This window comes from Meleagris gallopavo, chromosome 1, assembly GCF_905368555.1.
Source record: "Meleagris gallopavo chromosome 1, MGAL_WU_HG_1.1, whole genome shotgun sequence".
Lineage (NCBI taxonomy): Eukaryota > Metazoa > Chordata > Aves > Galliformes > Phasianidae > Meleagris > Meleagris gallopavo.
The window spans coordinates 107749340-107764430 of record NC_139404.1 but is presented as its reverse complement, the minus strand read 5'-3'; the positions used below and the strand labels follow the sequence as shown (position 1 = coordinate 107764430).

The following is a 15091-nucleotide window of genomic DNA, read 5'->3' as shown; positions in this document are numbered from 1 at the left end:
CCTGTAGGAGGAGCGTGGGGTGTTTTTCCTTGTCATGTTACTATAGAGTCAGAATGACTTTTGTATGTTTCTTCTTGAGACAGTAATTAAGGTAATTGCAGCTGGAGATGCTTCTAGAATCGCCCAGTAAAAGCAACAAGAAAAATAAGAAGATAAATCAGTAAGTAAAGACTGGTAAGTTCATGCAGCCTCTTCACAATGTACCACAGAAAAACCCTTTCCTAAAGGGATGTGAATCAATGCATGCAGCTCTGCCTGCCTTCATACAGCAGCATAAAGCTCCACTGATTTAAGCAAAGTTAGTGCTGGTGCCCTGAAGCATGTACTTTGTCAGGGATGGAACTGTTCAGACCAAACAGCACAGGAGAGCTCCTGTGGCAGAAATGATTGTGCAGTGGTCACTGTGGAACATTACTAGGTAGAGATTAAAGGAAAAATAAAGAAGAGTTGGAGTATCACAATCAGCACATCAGGTATCTGTTAAGGAAAATTACTGTATGAAAATGAAAAAAAAATACATTGAGCAAGGGGCAGGGGAAAGAAAAAAATGCTCTGGCCTATTTGAACAGATTCCTCTGGCCTTGCTGGCTCTCAGAAAGCCAGAAAAACCAGCTTAGCAGGGCATCAATACCTCATTGGGCTCCCACAACCAGACATCAAATGTTGGTTTCCGAAGTGCTTCTATGGTCTCCTGGGACAGCATGTACTGTGGACAGAAAGGCAGCCAGAGTTAGTGAGGGCCCCTTATCTGGTCCCATCCACATGGGATTTAGCTGGATTTCCCAAGGAAAGAGAAACACATCTTCTTGTGCTTGCCCAGTGGCTCACTGCTGGTTGGCTGAGATAGAATAATAAAATCTTAAGTTGGAAAAGACCTCTAGCATCATTCAGTTCAACCACCAGCCCACCCCCACCATGCCCACTGCCCACATCCCTCAGTGCCATATCCACACAGTTCTTGAGCACCTCCAGGGATGGTGACTCCATCACCTCCCTGGGCAGCCTGTGCCACTGCATCAACACTCCTTCTGAGAAGGAATTTTTCCTAATCCAACCTGAACCTCCCCTGGCACAACTTTAAGGCCATTCCCTCTTGTCCTATTGCTGTTACCTGGGAAACAGGAGGGAGGGGTCTGGAAGAAAGAGAGGAGAGCAGAGGCGTTATGGGTGGGCTTGAGGGTAAATTTGCAAAGGGGACATAAGGGCACAGGGCACAGACTGGCTGCACTAGCACTGAGCATTGCGACACATGGCGTAGCTGATCTCGGAGGGATGCTGCAGAGCTGGTGCTTGTAGTGCTAAATTAGCTGGCGGGTGTGATATATCAGCTTTGGAGTGATTTATGCTCTCACTTTGAGTATTTTTTTCAAGAATGCCTATGTTTTCAAAGTGGTTGTCAGCCTGCGTGGTTAGAGCAATTTTTTATCGTTATGCTCAGAGGCTTTGAACAAAATGGAGCTCATCGGTCAGTTACAGTTTGTTTACGAAATAAAAAGAAGGAACGTGGAGGGCTAAAAGACCAGTCCATAGCTGCTCTTTCCTGAATCACATTTTTGAAGCTCTGCTGATCAGAGTCTCTCTGGGACACAAAAGCCTTGTAGCTTTAATTGGCCCATTTACTGTGGCTGTCTCTAATTAGTTTGGGCTTACTGCACTGAGCAGGTGAATGAAATTTTCTGAGTCTCAGATTGCTGATACTTAAGGAAGGTAACACTGAAGATGAATGTTCCTTCTCAAGAAGTCAGTTATTTTTGCTTCTGAATATATAATATTCATGTAATCTGATGTTCTGCAAAAAATGAATTGGTTGTACTGATTTGTTATTTGGTAACATCTCCTTTCAGCGGATCCATCAATTATTAGCCTCACTTGAAACTGGACAAATCCAGTCTCTGACAAGTGATAATGAATCTACCAAATTCATCTAACAGAAGTCAAGCTCCCTCTGAAACTAAAATCCCTGCAAGTTTTGGTACTTGGGCAATACAGACTATTGGCTTGCCCTGTAGTTACTCAGTAGAACTCTAGTTGTTAATTCAAGGTCCTAATATAATAGCAATAGATCTAAAGAAGTTGATCTGACCTATATATTTATCAAGGGAAGGAAATCAGTTTTACAACTGATATATTTTATTGAAACATGTGTTAGTGTCAGGAACTCAGGCCTAACGGGTAAAAGTTAATGAAAAGAAATATAAGTTGTTTCTTGATGCTGCTCTCTGAAGCTCTAAAGACCAATATGCAAAGATGCACGTCCACATTACATGCCTTGAGAGCAACCGAAGCAGCTTTGTGTTATTTGCACACAAAATGAGCTGGTGTTTTGTCGAGGTGTGTGCTGGGCATGGAGCAGAGCACACCTGGTAGCTCTGAATAAAGTCCTTTGGGCAAAGGCTGCTGGTGCAAGGATTGAAGGTCTGGTATGCTTCATAGTTCCATCCACATTCATCACTGTAGGTTTGTATTTCTACATGCCTGGTAGGTATTTTTCTTCAAGTATTGCAGTTTTCTCTCATAAATACACTAACCACTTTTTGCAGGAACGGCCTAGAGAGAATCCAATGTTGCATTTTCTCTTTGTTTCCTTAGGTGAAGCATCCCCATAAATTACTTTTTAAATTAAGAAATAATCCATTAGGAGAAACCTGGCAGCAGCACTGTTTTCAATTAGAGCACAGCACTGTAGGCTTTTCTGATTATTTGCTACGTGCATGCAGAATAAACAACTATAACTAAACAAAATAGCACTTAATGTTGACAGATGCACAATATTCATTAACACTTCAAACACAAATGAGCTTTCAAGAATTAAAAATTACTGAGGAGCCAACTGTAAGCTTCCCATGGGCAATGACAGCTTTTCTTTTAGCTTCCAGTGATTTTGGATCAAAGCATGGGTTTAGCAGAGCTAGGAGATGGGCAGTGAGAAGGCAGGCATCATAAACCAGCATTTGTCAAGGCTGTGGTGAAAGCAAGCATTGCACCATACCTTTGGGTAGGATGGCACATCTCGCCGGGGTGTTGGCCTCTTGTTTTCATCCAAAAAGCTGTACTTGCAGGGACAGGTAGTCCTGAAATGAAATATTCAGGGAATGAAAAACCACAGTGCCTCAAAAATGGCCAGAAGTATTGAGGTATCATAGTTAGCATTGCCTAGAGAGCCGTGCCTTTTCCTAACTTCTCCTTTCTACTTTGCTGCTGCTCAAAAGCTTTAAAAGTGTGATCCTCTGCAGGATTTTCTCTTATTGTCCATTGCTCTTCTCACCCTTTCTCTGTGAATTTGAATTTGAGCAAGGAGCATACATAGATATTCCACTGCTTCTACTTAAACCAAGCAACTTTCCTTTCAATGAGCATCTTATGTCTGCACATGCCATGATGGAGACTTCTTGAAGACCTTAAGACAGCGTCAGAACTGGTAACCATCTGTTCTGATGGCCAGACCAACCCGACTGCCTTCCTTCAGGTGGGAGAGCAGCACTGAGGCACCAAGCTGAGAAGGCAAGGTCTGCTTGGCTCCCTAATCTTGGAGAATGGGAGTCACTGTTAGCAATTACAGGTAGTTAACATTTTCCTGGTCACTAGCTGGATACTCAGCACTGGAAAAAGTTGCTCAGAGATTGATGCCCCCTCCCTGAAAACATTCAAGGTCAGCTGGATGGGATGCTGAGCAACCTGATGTAGCTGTAGGTATCCTTGTTCGTTGCAGGGGAGTTGGGCCAGGTGGCCATTAAAGGTTCCTTTCAACTGAAATTATTCTATGATTCTGTGATTCCACTAACACAGATGATAGCTGCCTATTCTTCCTCAAAGTTTACAAGGACCAAGCTTGTTCTATCCCATCTGAGCAGAGGGCTGATGGTGGGAGATGCCAACAATCTTTGCAGGACATCTACGCTGCTGCACCTGTAGCCAGCTGCAGAAGTGATTCCATAGCCACAGGGGCACAATGAAACTGATGGCTCCATAGTGTCACCCCCAGCAATCACGTAGAGCTTTCAGCTCAGCATATGTTTCATCAGTGGCTGATCACATGGGCTTTGATAACTCTCATGTGATGTTGATCTTGCATTTTGCATTTCTCCCACCAGTCCTACCATTTGGATCACCCCTTCTCATTTTTCAGCTTCCCTGACAAACAAAGCCAGCCAAAGTCAACCAGTAACACGATTTGGCCCTATTTTTTTTCAGAATTTCAGAGATTTCATGTCTTCTTAGCATCTTTTATGTAGGGAATTTGATCAGGTCTATTTTTCTGCTCTTAATGTTGACCTGATACAATTTTTCATGTTTTTTTTTCTGAATCTGCCAGCAGAGATATGTCACAGAATCACAGAATCACAGAATGGTTTGGGTTGAAAGGGACCTCACAGCCCACCCACACCAACCCCTGCAGTGGGCACGGCTGCCCCACCCCCCCCCAGCTCAGGCTGCCCTGGGCTCCATCCAACCTGGCCTTGAGCGCCTCCAGAGATGGAGCACCACAGCTTCTCTGGGCAGCTCTGCCAGCGCCTCACCGCCCTCTGCCTCTCACTGCCCTGTGCAAGAGAATTATCAGCTGGAGAAAAGCTGTCTTCATCATTTTTAAAGCCTTTTCTTCAAAATTCTGCTGTGAGGGGAGTTAGTGGGGTCAAAGTAATGAGATTGGGGCACTCCTTGCCATAATTGGAGCTGTTACTTCTAGCTGGGGGCCAGACAACTGCCCCTATTTCCCAGCTGCAATAAGACATTAAAGCCTTCATCCAGCCACACTGAGGAACACAGCAGAGTTGGGATACGTTGGACCTTTACAGATACAAATCTGTATCTACAGATGATCATGAGTTTAAGTGCACTGCAATGCTAATAGCATCTGCCAGCATGAACACAAAAACAGACAGGGAAAAAAGAACCATTTGAGTGGATGCAAGTGGGGTTGCTGCTCTGCAGGGTAGAGATGCACATTTCACATGCATGATGATTTTTCTCAACACAGCTGTTCATCCTTAGGGATGTGGTTAGTGGGCACGATGGTGATGGGTTGACGGTTGGACTAGAAGATCTTAGAGGTCTTTTCCAACCTTAATGATTCTGTTATTCTATGATCCTGTTGGGAGGGGGAGCCAGTGGTTGTCCTCAGCAGTTCTCAATGGGGACCTCATAGCAGCCACGCCATGTAGAGCCCCTGCTCATAGCAGGAGACAAGGGGTACCAGGAGCCAGCCTGGCTGGGGTTAGTTGTGCAGGGCAGATGCAGCACTCCCTGCTCCTGCTGTTCTGTTACCAGGTTGCTGTTTGTGTTACAGAACATAGGCTGTAAAAAGGCAACCTGGGAGAGGAATGAGTCATGGCTGCTGGAACAGCCTTGTACTTCCTGAAGCTTGTGGCAGCTGTCCTGCGAATGTGAACTTGCAAGCATTGCTTTTTGGCTTCACTCAACTTTCCTAAAGAGATTTCCTCACACACCTAGAAGGGACATGAGGCAGCCCGCAATCTGTCATACTGGTGTGCATCTGGAGAAGGTCTCCTGAGGTTAATAGCATTACTCTGCAGTGATGCTAGTACGATATCTGAATTTGGCCTTATTCTTAATGGGACTGCATTAACACCTTGCCTCCTGGCGTATCTGGATAGTGACATTTATAAGCATTCCCAGCAATGGGAAATAGTTTTGATTAAAGGCCACCAAATTTGACCCTAAATAAAGAACAAGCAGCCATCAGCACAGAGCTACCCTTGCTGCAAAGCCCCTTCTGTCTGCACTCTGAGGAAGGAGCATCTCTCCAGTGACCCTCCCAGAAGTGTCCATGCCTCTCAGTGATGATGTGCTCATCCTGAGTGGGCTTGCCAGTGACACTGGGGCAGTGCCATTGTCTGAGACCACAACCCCTGCAAAGTGCATTTTTTTTCTGCAGTTCTTTTAATTACAGCAAAACTGATCTTGAAAACAGCAGCAAGCCCTCAAAGTAGAAAATTCGTTCGATTTCTTGTCAGAATTGAAATGGATACTGTATAATAGCATGAGATCATAATTAGAAAAACGGTTACATATATATTTGCCATATTCCCAGAACGTAGTTTAAATCTTACCGGAACTAACTTGAGCTCTATGCAACACCTATGGAAGCACTACACTCTGCAGAAGCCCTCATCCCATTCCTCCTCTCCCCACACATCTGGAAGAAGAATTCCCATTCTGCATGGTGGAACATCACTTTCCATCACAAGACTTGCGTCTCTATTCACACGGCCCCAACTATTTGTACAGATGAATGGCACTAGATCCACAAATATTAAATTCATGCAATGTTTGTTTCCTTACTTCCATCCTTCTAAGCCTGGCAGGCAGCTGGATCCTGCAGATATGCTGCAGGAGGGCCTGAAAGCAGCCACCTATTGCTCTGCTAGGGCTGGCGCAGAACTTACCTGCTGCTTCTTGCTGCCATTTCCTCCCTCATCTTTTTAATATCACTCTTGCATTTCTCAATCTCCACAACTTTCAGGCCTTCCACTGTCAACAAAGGAAAATATCAGGGGTGTTACCATGGCAAAATCCAAAGGCTCTCCTTTCACAGTTGTGCAGAATTTCAAAGGGCTTCAATGAGGGAGCAGCCCAGATAGCTGGTGAGCCCCACACACACGGGTGCTGCCAAAGCAATGTGTCATGGAAGCCCACAGGCATTCTTGGCTGCCAGCTTTAGATAATAGCATGAGCTTTTTAATTCGCAGACTGGCCTCAGCGCCTCAGCTTTCCCGCAATTGTGAGCAGAAGCCAGCTTGTTCTAATGCCTTCACTTCTCTGCTGTAGAGCAGGAATCAAAGGAAATCCTGAGCAAAACCCCTCCTGCGATGGGATGATAAGTGCAGCTTGGCAAACGCGTCCCTGCGGGATTAGAATTCCCATTAAGATAAAAAGTTTTAATTTGAAAGGTCATGCAGAGCATTGAGAGGCTCTGAGAGGCATTGCTGAGCGCAGAGGGTCCAAAGTGAAACTGCAGGAGAGAGAGAAATGTCAAAAAGTTTTGGCTGTAACCATTGATTTCGTTTTTATGTGTATTGAAGATCTGTCGCTTGCCTTTGCCAATCAATGTTGTAATCAAAGGTTATTTCTGCATGCGACACAGAAAATCCTATATGCCCTCTCTGTGCAATTAGAAAAGCCACGAGGCGAGAAGTTTGATTGCTTGATTGTGCTGCAGCACTTCAGGCCATGCAGCTGGGACAGCCCCATGCAAAGCGAGGGTGAGATTATCCTCCCTTCCCTCTTGTGAGCTACCAGCGTGCTCAAGGACAGAACATGGCACCATCTGTGAGGGCCATGTAATTCATATGCCATCATTTCACAGCTCCTTTGTTCAGAATCATAGACTCATAGAATTGCACTGGTCTGGAGGGGAGCGTCCAAGTGATCAAAAGCTGTCTTGGAAGGGCACAGCTCTGCTTACAAGAAGAGACTGTCTTTCTTTGTGCTGGTAACTGCAAAGGCCGATTTTAGATGAAAAAGTAGGGAAGGGGGAAAAAAGAAGAGTTTGAACCAGGTCAAAAATTTTGTCCATTAAGAGAGGGAAGGGAAAGGGGTCTGGTTTGGATGCTCCATCCCTGGAGGTGCTTAAGGCAAGGTTGGATGGGGCCCTGGGCAGCCTGAGCTGGTGGGGGGCAGGCCTGCATATGGCAGGGGTTGGAGGGGCATTGGTTCTAAGATCCCTTCCAGCCCAAATCATTCTGTAGTTCTCTAATTCTGTGATTTATGCTTGACTATGGAGATACTAGCCACTTCCAAATCCCATTTTCAGATGAATGCATATTTTTGCCTAGAGCTGTTGGAAGCAATTTCTTTGGGCAACCTCAGTGTGAGGACAGAAACCAGATGCTGTCTGGTGCCCATGGGAAGCAGTGGGAACAGAGCAGGGTTACAGCCCCACAGGGCAGGGGGCAGGCGGCTGCAGGGGGAAAGGGTATGTGGTGCAAAATGGCAGCCTTGAGCATTTTTCCTATTGAGTCCCCTTAACTTGCTTCCAAATCCTCTCCAGGGGGAGCAGGGAATTTACAGTTATTTTCTTAAGGTAGATGGTGTGTAAAGAGTTTTGCCTGCTCCAAAGAAAGTGGAACTACGGCACGAATTATTGCCAGTGCCTTCCTTGCACAGAGAACTTTTCCAAGGAGAACTCACAGGCTCTAGACTGGGTCAAAAAAATCCCTTAAAAGATCCCTGAAACACACTGCTGCATATGGGCTGTGTGAGATGATGGTGCTGTCATGAGCACTTGCTCCTGCACACACATCCCACTGGGGAAGTCTCAGAGATCATACGTGAGCATAGTGGGAAAGCGATCTCCAAAGGAGGTAAAACAAAAGCACAATTCTTTTCCCAGTTTGTTTGCAAATAATAAATGGCCTCGTCATATGTGCTGATGAAGGGCCCATTATATTATCCTGCATTAAGAAATACCCTCTGAAAAGACCCTGTGCTGTCTAAAGAAATCCTTGGACTGTGTCCAGCCCTGCAGCAGGGCTCTTGGAGCAGTCTCTGGGATCCCTGCTTGGATCGGGGGCTCTCCTTTCTGCTCTGCCTTTCAGTCCTGGAGCTGAAAGCTGTAGGTTTGGCTCCATGGCAGTTTGGAGGCCCCACACTGAGCAGCAGGGTGCCTGCACTGCCTGGGGCTGACAGAGGTGACCCTGGGAGGGCTCCCCTGTGGCTGTCCCTGGAGAAGGACATTTTTCTCCCCGCCTTGCTGACAAAGGCATCTCTTTCACTGAGCAGCTGTGGGGTCAAGGCAGCTTCTGGTTGGGAGAAATTTCAAGAAAAAAACTCTTTCATGAACCAGAAACTTTGTTGTTGGTTTGTTGGTTTATTTTTTAGCTTTGATTTTTTTCTTTTTTTTCCAGCCAGCCCAGTGAGAAAGTGTTTTCTGTAGCTGTAGACGCAGGGAAGTTTAAATGCTGCATCTCAATGAGGATGTGGCCTTTGGCAGAGGAAACTGCACCACGTGACAGTGCCTTATTCACCCCCCTACCCTGCCTTTCTTGGGCCCATTCTACGCTAACAGACTGAAGAATGGAAGTGGGATGCTGCTTGGGAAGAAAAGGAGCTCTTTGGCCAGACAAACTTTACTTTGTTGTTGCACAGCAACTAAAAACAACTGTGTCACTGTCAGCTCACTCAACAAGCTGGGTGAGCTGGAAGTGATAGGTGTGCCTGCTGTTCGTGGCCCAGGGGATGGACAGGACCCCATGGGCATGCAGTGACAAGAAGTAGCCCATGGGGATAAGGGTCTGCTCTGCTGCGCACGGAAAATAGCCCAGCCCCATTCCCAGCAGGAAAAAAGCAGAAGAAGGAGGGTGACATAGAATTATCAGAAATAATGGAGTGTCAGGGGGGCCGAAACTGGGGATGGGGAGGGCAGGGTTGCAGGAGGGGTGCCCTGGGATGAGACGGCACGATGGCAGCAAAGGGACACTCACGTTCCACCTTTTTCTCCAGCATTGCCAAGTGATTAGCTACTTCCGTTTTCAGTTCATTGATTTTAAAAACCCTGGAAAGAAAACCCCCATGCGTTAATGTCATACAGTCAGAGCTGCGTCCACCCTAGCTGCCAACTGCCAGAACCCTCCATGCTTCTCAGAGGGTCGATCAGACCGCTTGGGACTGCCATAAGGGACAGGAGATCTTTCATGGCAATGGCTCTGGGATTGCACTGTGGTTCTGCACCCTTCTGTGGGCAGCAACTCACTGTCGTGTCCCCCTGGAGGCAAGGTAAACCCATAGCACTTCCTAACGGCAATGTCTTGGGGCTGAGCTCTCCTCTGAGTGAGGCTGGAGGTTTGTTGAGATGTGATGAGGTCATTCTGCCCTATGGAAAGCAGCTGGGATGAAATTATCACCTATATAGATGCTTGCAAGTCTCCATTGAGGAGAGAGCTTCGTGTGTTAATGGGGCGAAATGGAACACATCTGATGATTTCTGTGTTCTGCATAGAAATATTTATTTTGTTTCCTAAGAGGGCAGAAGCACAATAAGAGCATTTCTATTTAATATGTGATCTCCTTTTTAGATCAAAGAGAAGCCAGGGTGCTACTGGTTGAAGATAATGCACTGCTCTCAGCAGGAGGGCTGCGTGCATGGGGCCTGAATGTAGCGTGGGAGTGGGACTGGAGAGAGACCTTAAACACCCCTCTGCCTCCTGGCAGAGTTTCACTTCTGGCTGATGAAAGAAACAGGATTTTAAATAAATGATGACATTCAGCGTCCTACCTTGAGAACTGCTCGGCAATCTGTCCCAGTAAATTCTGGAACAATTCTTCTTTCTCTAAAGAAAGAAAGAAACAAACAAAAAACAGAAGGGAGATGTGAGAAAAAAAAAAATTATACTGGAAAGACACTCAGCATCTTTGAGACAGGGCTCTGTGATGAATCAAAAGGGCACTCTGGTCCTCTGAGAAGTGTCAGCATTGGGGCAGGAAGGTTTGGCTCTGCTCCACCTTTCCCCTACTGCCTGCAGCTTGCAGGAAAACTGCCAGGAGTGCGCTGGGCTGTTGGGAGGTACCTGGTGGGAAGGCAGTGAGAGATCCCTTGGGTGTCTCCAGCCAGGACACCGGGCTCCAGTGCTCCGGGAGCAGAGAGGTGTGCATGCTTTGTACACACACTGCAAGTTGGTGAGCACCCCCCCGCACTGAAACACCTCAGTAGCATTTCCTAAGCTACTTCTGAACCAGCACAAAATGAATGAGGCAGAAATGCAGCCCAGTGCTTGCAACATTCCCCTAAATAACAGCTCCTGTACTTGTTGAAAAGGTTTGCAACCTTTCAGATCTGATGCCAGAATACTCCCTGGGATTATTTCTGCACAAAGCACTCTTCCTGCTTCCTCAGGTCCCAAAGTGGAACAAGCACTCAGCGACTGGGGGGCACTCAGCAAACCCCCTCATTCCTCCTGCAGCCCAACTCCCTACAGAGCAGCTGGCTGCAAGATGATATCCATTCCCATCACAAAAACCCGTTTCCCAGTTTCCTCAGCCCTAAAATAACCCAAGTCCAGCACTGAAGATCTGACGGAGCAAGCTCTGTGCCCTATCTAAGAGGTAAGGAAAGCTTACCGTGCACCGAAACGATGTGAGAGTCCGGTGGTGAGATTTAGCAGAGCCACCCGCGTCCTCCCCAGCACAGCTCTGAGCGCTGACAGCGTGCGGGAAGCTGGCGAGTCCCCGATATCACGGCTCCAGTAAGAGAGCAGCCAGGCTGCCTCTCGTTCCCTCCCCTTGTCAAAACTCACTGGGAGTACTGGGACGCTCTCATCCCGGGAACAGTCAGCTGCAATCTGATGTTTATGGATGTAATAAAAGACTTTCAAAACGAAGATGTATGTTTTTATAACCCTAGGGTGCAGTACAGATATATGACTAAGAGTGGCAGCTCGTCTCATCTTAAAGGGACAATGAGCCATTTCTCTGCCCCCTTCCTGTCGGAGGGGTGGACCTCCAGTAAATCCCGGTTCAGAAGAAAATGAGGCATTAAGTCGTGCTTGTCCCCTCTACTGTGGAATAGAAGGGTCAAGCGCCCTTTTGCTCATAGAATCATAGAATCACCAAGGTTGCAAAAGACCACTAAGATCACCTAAGTCCAATCACTCCATTAGCGTCTGCCTACTTTTACTCACTCCTCCAGGCAGAGCTGACACCCTAGGTGCCCATACCACCTATATGCCTCAGTTGCTTTATTTTTTCACCCCAATTTTCCCTTGAGAAAGGGGCAATCCCACCTTCGGATTGCAACTCCTATAGGCAGCAAGGCAGCAAGGCTTAAACTGAGATGCCCTGCAAATCTGGGCTTTTTTTCTCCAGCCCTCAGGGCTGACATGCTGGGGTGCACCCATCCTGCCTGGTGGGGCACAGGGTGGTCCACCTCTTTTCTGCCATAGCCAAGCAGTGCTACGAGAACATGGGTGTCTGCCCTGCTCCTCATCCTCACGTGTGCGGTGCCCTTGGTGAGGCACCCACCTGTGCTTCCCTCTCTGGGGTTTGTTTGGATCCAGGCAGTCAGAGGAATTTAGGAAACACACAGGCAGGTGGACAGGAGCCTTGGGAAGCAGTGTGCATAAAGCCTGCATCCATGTTTTGCACCATAATGAGTGCCAAACTCACTTGGCAGCTTGGGATAGTTTGGGTTGCATGTGTAAGCCCTGGCAGGTGAGTCATCCCAAGGCAGCTGCTCCGCAGCAGGGAGCAATGGGGGCAGCAGCAGGGACAACAGGGATTTTTCTCATGTGCTCTGTGCCTCTTCTCTCTCACCTGAGTCATGGGTGTGCGTGTGCCTCCAAAAGAAAGCAAGCATACAAAGACTTAGACATGAGGAGAAGCTTTGTTGCTTTACCAGAAGCAAATAGGTACCTGCACAGGTACCCAGTGCATTGAATTGTCCAGGAAAGCCATGTGCTGCAGTGGCCTCTAGTCCCATCAGGACAGCAGTGAGAGCACTGCTCTCTCTGTGTCTCGTGGGAAATGGGATGTTCATATTAGAGACCCCACAAGAATAAGCCATAAATTGTGGTATGGGGAGAGTGGGGACCACGCTCAGCACATTTCATGTGCTTTTGGATGATGTCCCCAGTGACATCACTGGGCTTGCTTAGATAACCTAGGCATGGTTCGAAATCTCCAGCCCATGGTTCCTCCCATGCAGGACCACCGTGGGTCAGAACCTCTGAGTACAATAGCTCCTTCCTCCATGCTGTCAGAAGCCTTGTAGTCTTCAGTTTTCCTTCTCAAAAGTGTGCTGCCAGCAGGATTTGTTAATTGCTATCTTCACAATATTGCATGAATGTACCTGAACTACAATAACAACCTAAGTGGGGCCATCAGTTTGCGACCCCATTCCACTTTGAGCACACAAACCAGAGTCCCACTGCTGCTGGGAAGGATGAGATGCTGGAAGAAGGTTCTCCACTGACCAGGTGAACAGTGTCTGCCTGGGAACCCAACACCTCAAAGAGGGGGATAAGAGCAGGGGACAGCAGGTGATGGATGCAGTAACTTCACAAACAACTGGTTGTGAGACCACAGCTGCATCCAGCAGATGCTGGAGTAATAACCTCTTTAATTCCAACCCTCTCCCGTGGCTATGGCCAGGAAATGAAGAACAGTTTCTTAGTAGGACTCTGGTGGATATCTCCTCCGCTGGATGGAAGCCACTGCATGTGTTTTCCTCCCAAAGGATCATCTTTTTCAGTCCCACCTTTTACAGCCTTTGTTCTGCTGAAGAATGGGCCGCTCTCATCCAGCTGCTTGGGAGACTGCTGGAAAGATGTGCAGGAGCTCCCACACAGTGGAAATGGGGTTACCCTCCTTGCCTTTGGAAGAGTCACTCTGAGAGGCAGAATCACATAGGCAGAGCTGTTTCAGAAGTGATGGCCAGAATAGAACTGTTTTTTCTCTTTTAATGAAGAACAATTTCCCACTCTGTTCATTCTTCCTACTCTCAGCAAAATGTCAGGAATGCTTAAGATTAATGACAACCCATGTGAAAGAGAAACAGACACCAAGGAACACTCGTTCCATCACACACAGTTCAGCTTTCTGCCTCTTTCCATCGCAGACTCTGTTTTATGCTTTGGCAAGATACCACCAGAATTTTTCTTCCCTTTTCAGCTCAAAATTTTAGTAAATTTTTGTTTTACAAAACATGGGGAGAGAGAGGAGACCTTGTCGACACAGTGAGCTGCATTCAGAACAAAGCAGAGCCATGGGCTGTCTGCTAGGCTGAAGAATGAGGGCCTTGGGAAAGCGTGAAAACTCTTGTATTGTCTTATAAAAATATACAGCTAGCGTCATGTGGGGGAAAAAAAAAGAAAGAAAAAAGGATGTTTTCTAGAAAGCCCCTCATCCGACTTCCCTGCTAGTACATCACAGTGGCATTCCTTGGTGCAGCCCCACCAGCAGTTGCCTTTCTCTATCTTAGGCAGATAAATGTACTCCAGTCGAGATCCCTCCTCTGACATGATCATGCATGTGTGCAGTGTGTTGCTGCTCCTGCTGAGTTTGTTAGGATCAGGAAATAGTTCAGCAGACAGCTTCCTTCCCCTTAGTGGTCACGTGTGTCCCCTGGCTTTCACTGTTGACCTGGGACCTGTTTATGACTTACAACAAACCTCTCTGTGATAAAGTTCTTCCTTGTTTTCCAGCTCCTCTCCTTTGCTCTCTGAATGCACAAGGGCCTTGCTGTTGCCTGTCAGAGTCTCCCTGGGCATTCTCCTATGTTGCCTTGCTGTGCTCTCTCTTGCAGATGTTTTTGTCACAAGGAACATGGGTACAATCATAGAATGGGTTTGTTTCCCTATCTTCCCCCTCTCTGAAAAATAGTACTCACAGACATTAGGTTTTCTCACAAAAGCCTAAGCAAGAATCAGAGAATCATTTGAGTTGGAAGGGACCCTTAAATCCACCTGGTTCAACTGCCATGCAATGAACAGAGCTACAGCTACATCAGGCTGCTCAGAGGCCCTCCAGCCTGACCTTGAGTGTCTTCAGGGATGGGGCATCCACCACCTCTTGGTGCAACTGTGCCAGTGCATCAACTGCCCTGTCATAAAAAGTTTCTTCTTATACAGAAGCTAAATCTCCCCTCTTTTAGTTTGAAACAATTGCCGCTCATCCTACCACAACAAACTCTGCTAAAGAGTCTGTCCCCTTCTCTAGATAAAGAAAGGCCACTCTCTGGTCTCCCCAGAGTCTTCTCTTCTCGAGGCTGAACAGCCCCAGCTTTCTCAGCCTGTCCACATAGGAGAGGTGTTCCATTCCTTGGATCATTTTTGTGGCCCTCCTCTGAACACTCTCCAACAGTTCCATGTCTCTCCTGTACTGAGGACTTCCCATCTGGATGCAGTACTCCAGGTGAGGCCTCACCAGTGCAGAGCAGAGGGGCAGGATCACGTCATTCGCCCTGCCTGCCACATTTATTTGGATGCAGCCCAGGATACAGTTGGCTTTCTGTTCTGCAAGGGCACATTGCTGGCTTATGTCCATCCAACTTGCCATCCACCAGTACCCTTAGGTCACTTTTGCCAGGGCTGTGCTCTGTCCTTTTGTCCCCAGCTTGTACTGCTAGTGGGTTCTGCCATGA

At 47.2% G+C, this 15091-nt stretch overlaps 1 protein-coding gene across 1 annotated transcript in view; it reads right to left on the bottom strand.

Annotated features, from left to right (window-relative positions):
• The window catches only part of PDE9A (phosphodiesterase 9A), a 43083-nt gene that overhangs the window by 12069 nt on the left and 15923 nt on the right, over positions 1–15091 (bottom strand). The window contains exons 5-9 of the mRNA XM_085209072.1: positions 10232–10286; positions 9441–9511; positions 6405–6489; positions 2990–3071; positions 632–706 (exon numbers count right to left, since the gene is read on the bottom strand). Coding sequence (XP_085065198.1) covers positions 632–706; positions 2990–3071; positions 6405–6489; positions 9441–9511; positions 10232–10286 — 368 coding nt within the window. The remainder of the gene's footprint in view (positions 1–631; positions 707–2989; positions 3072–6404; positions 6490–9440; positions 9512–10231; positions 10287–15091) is intronic.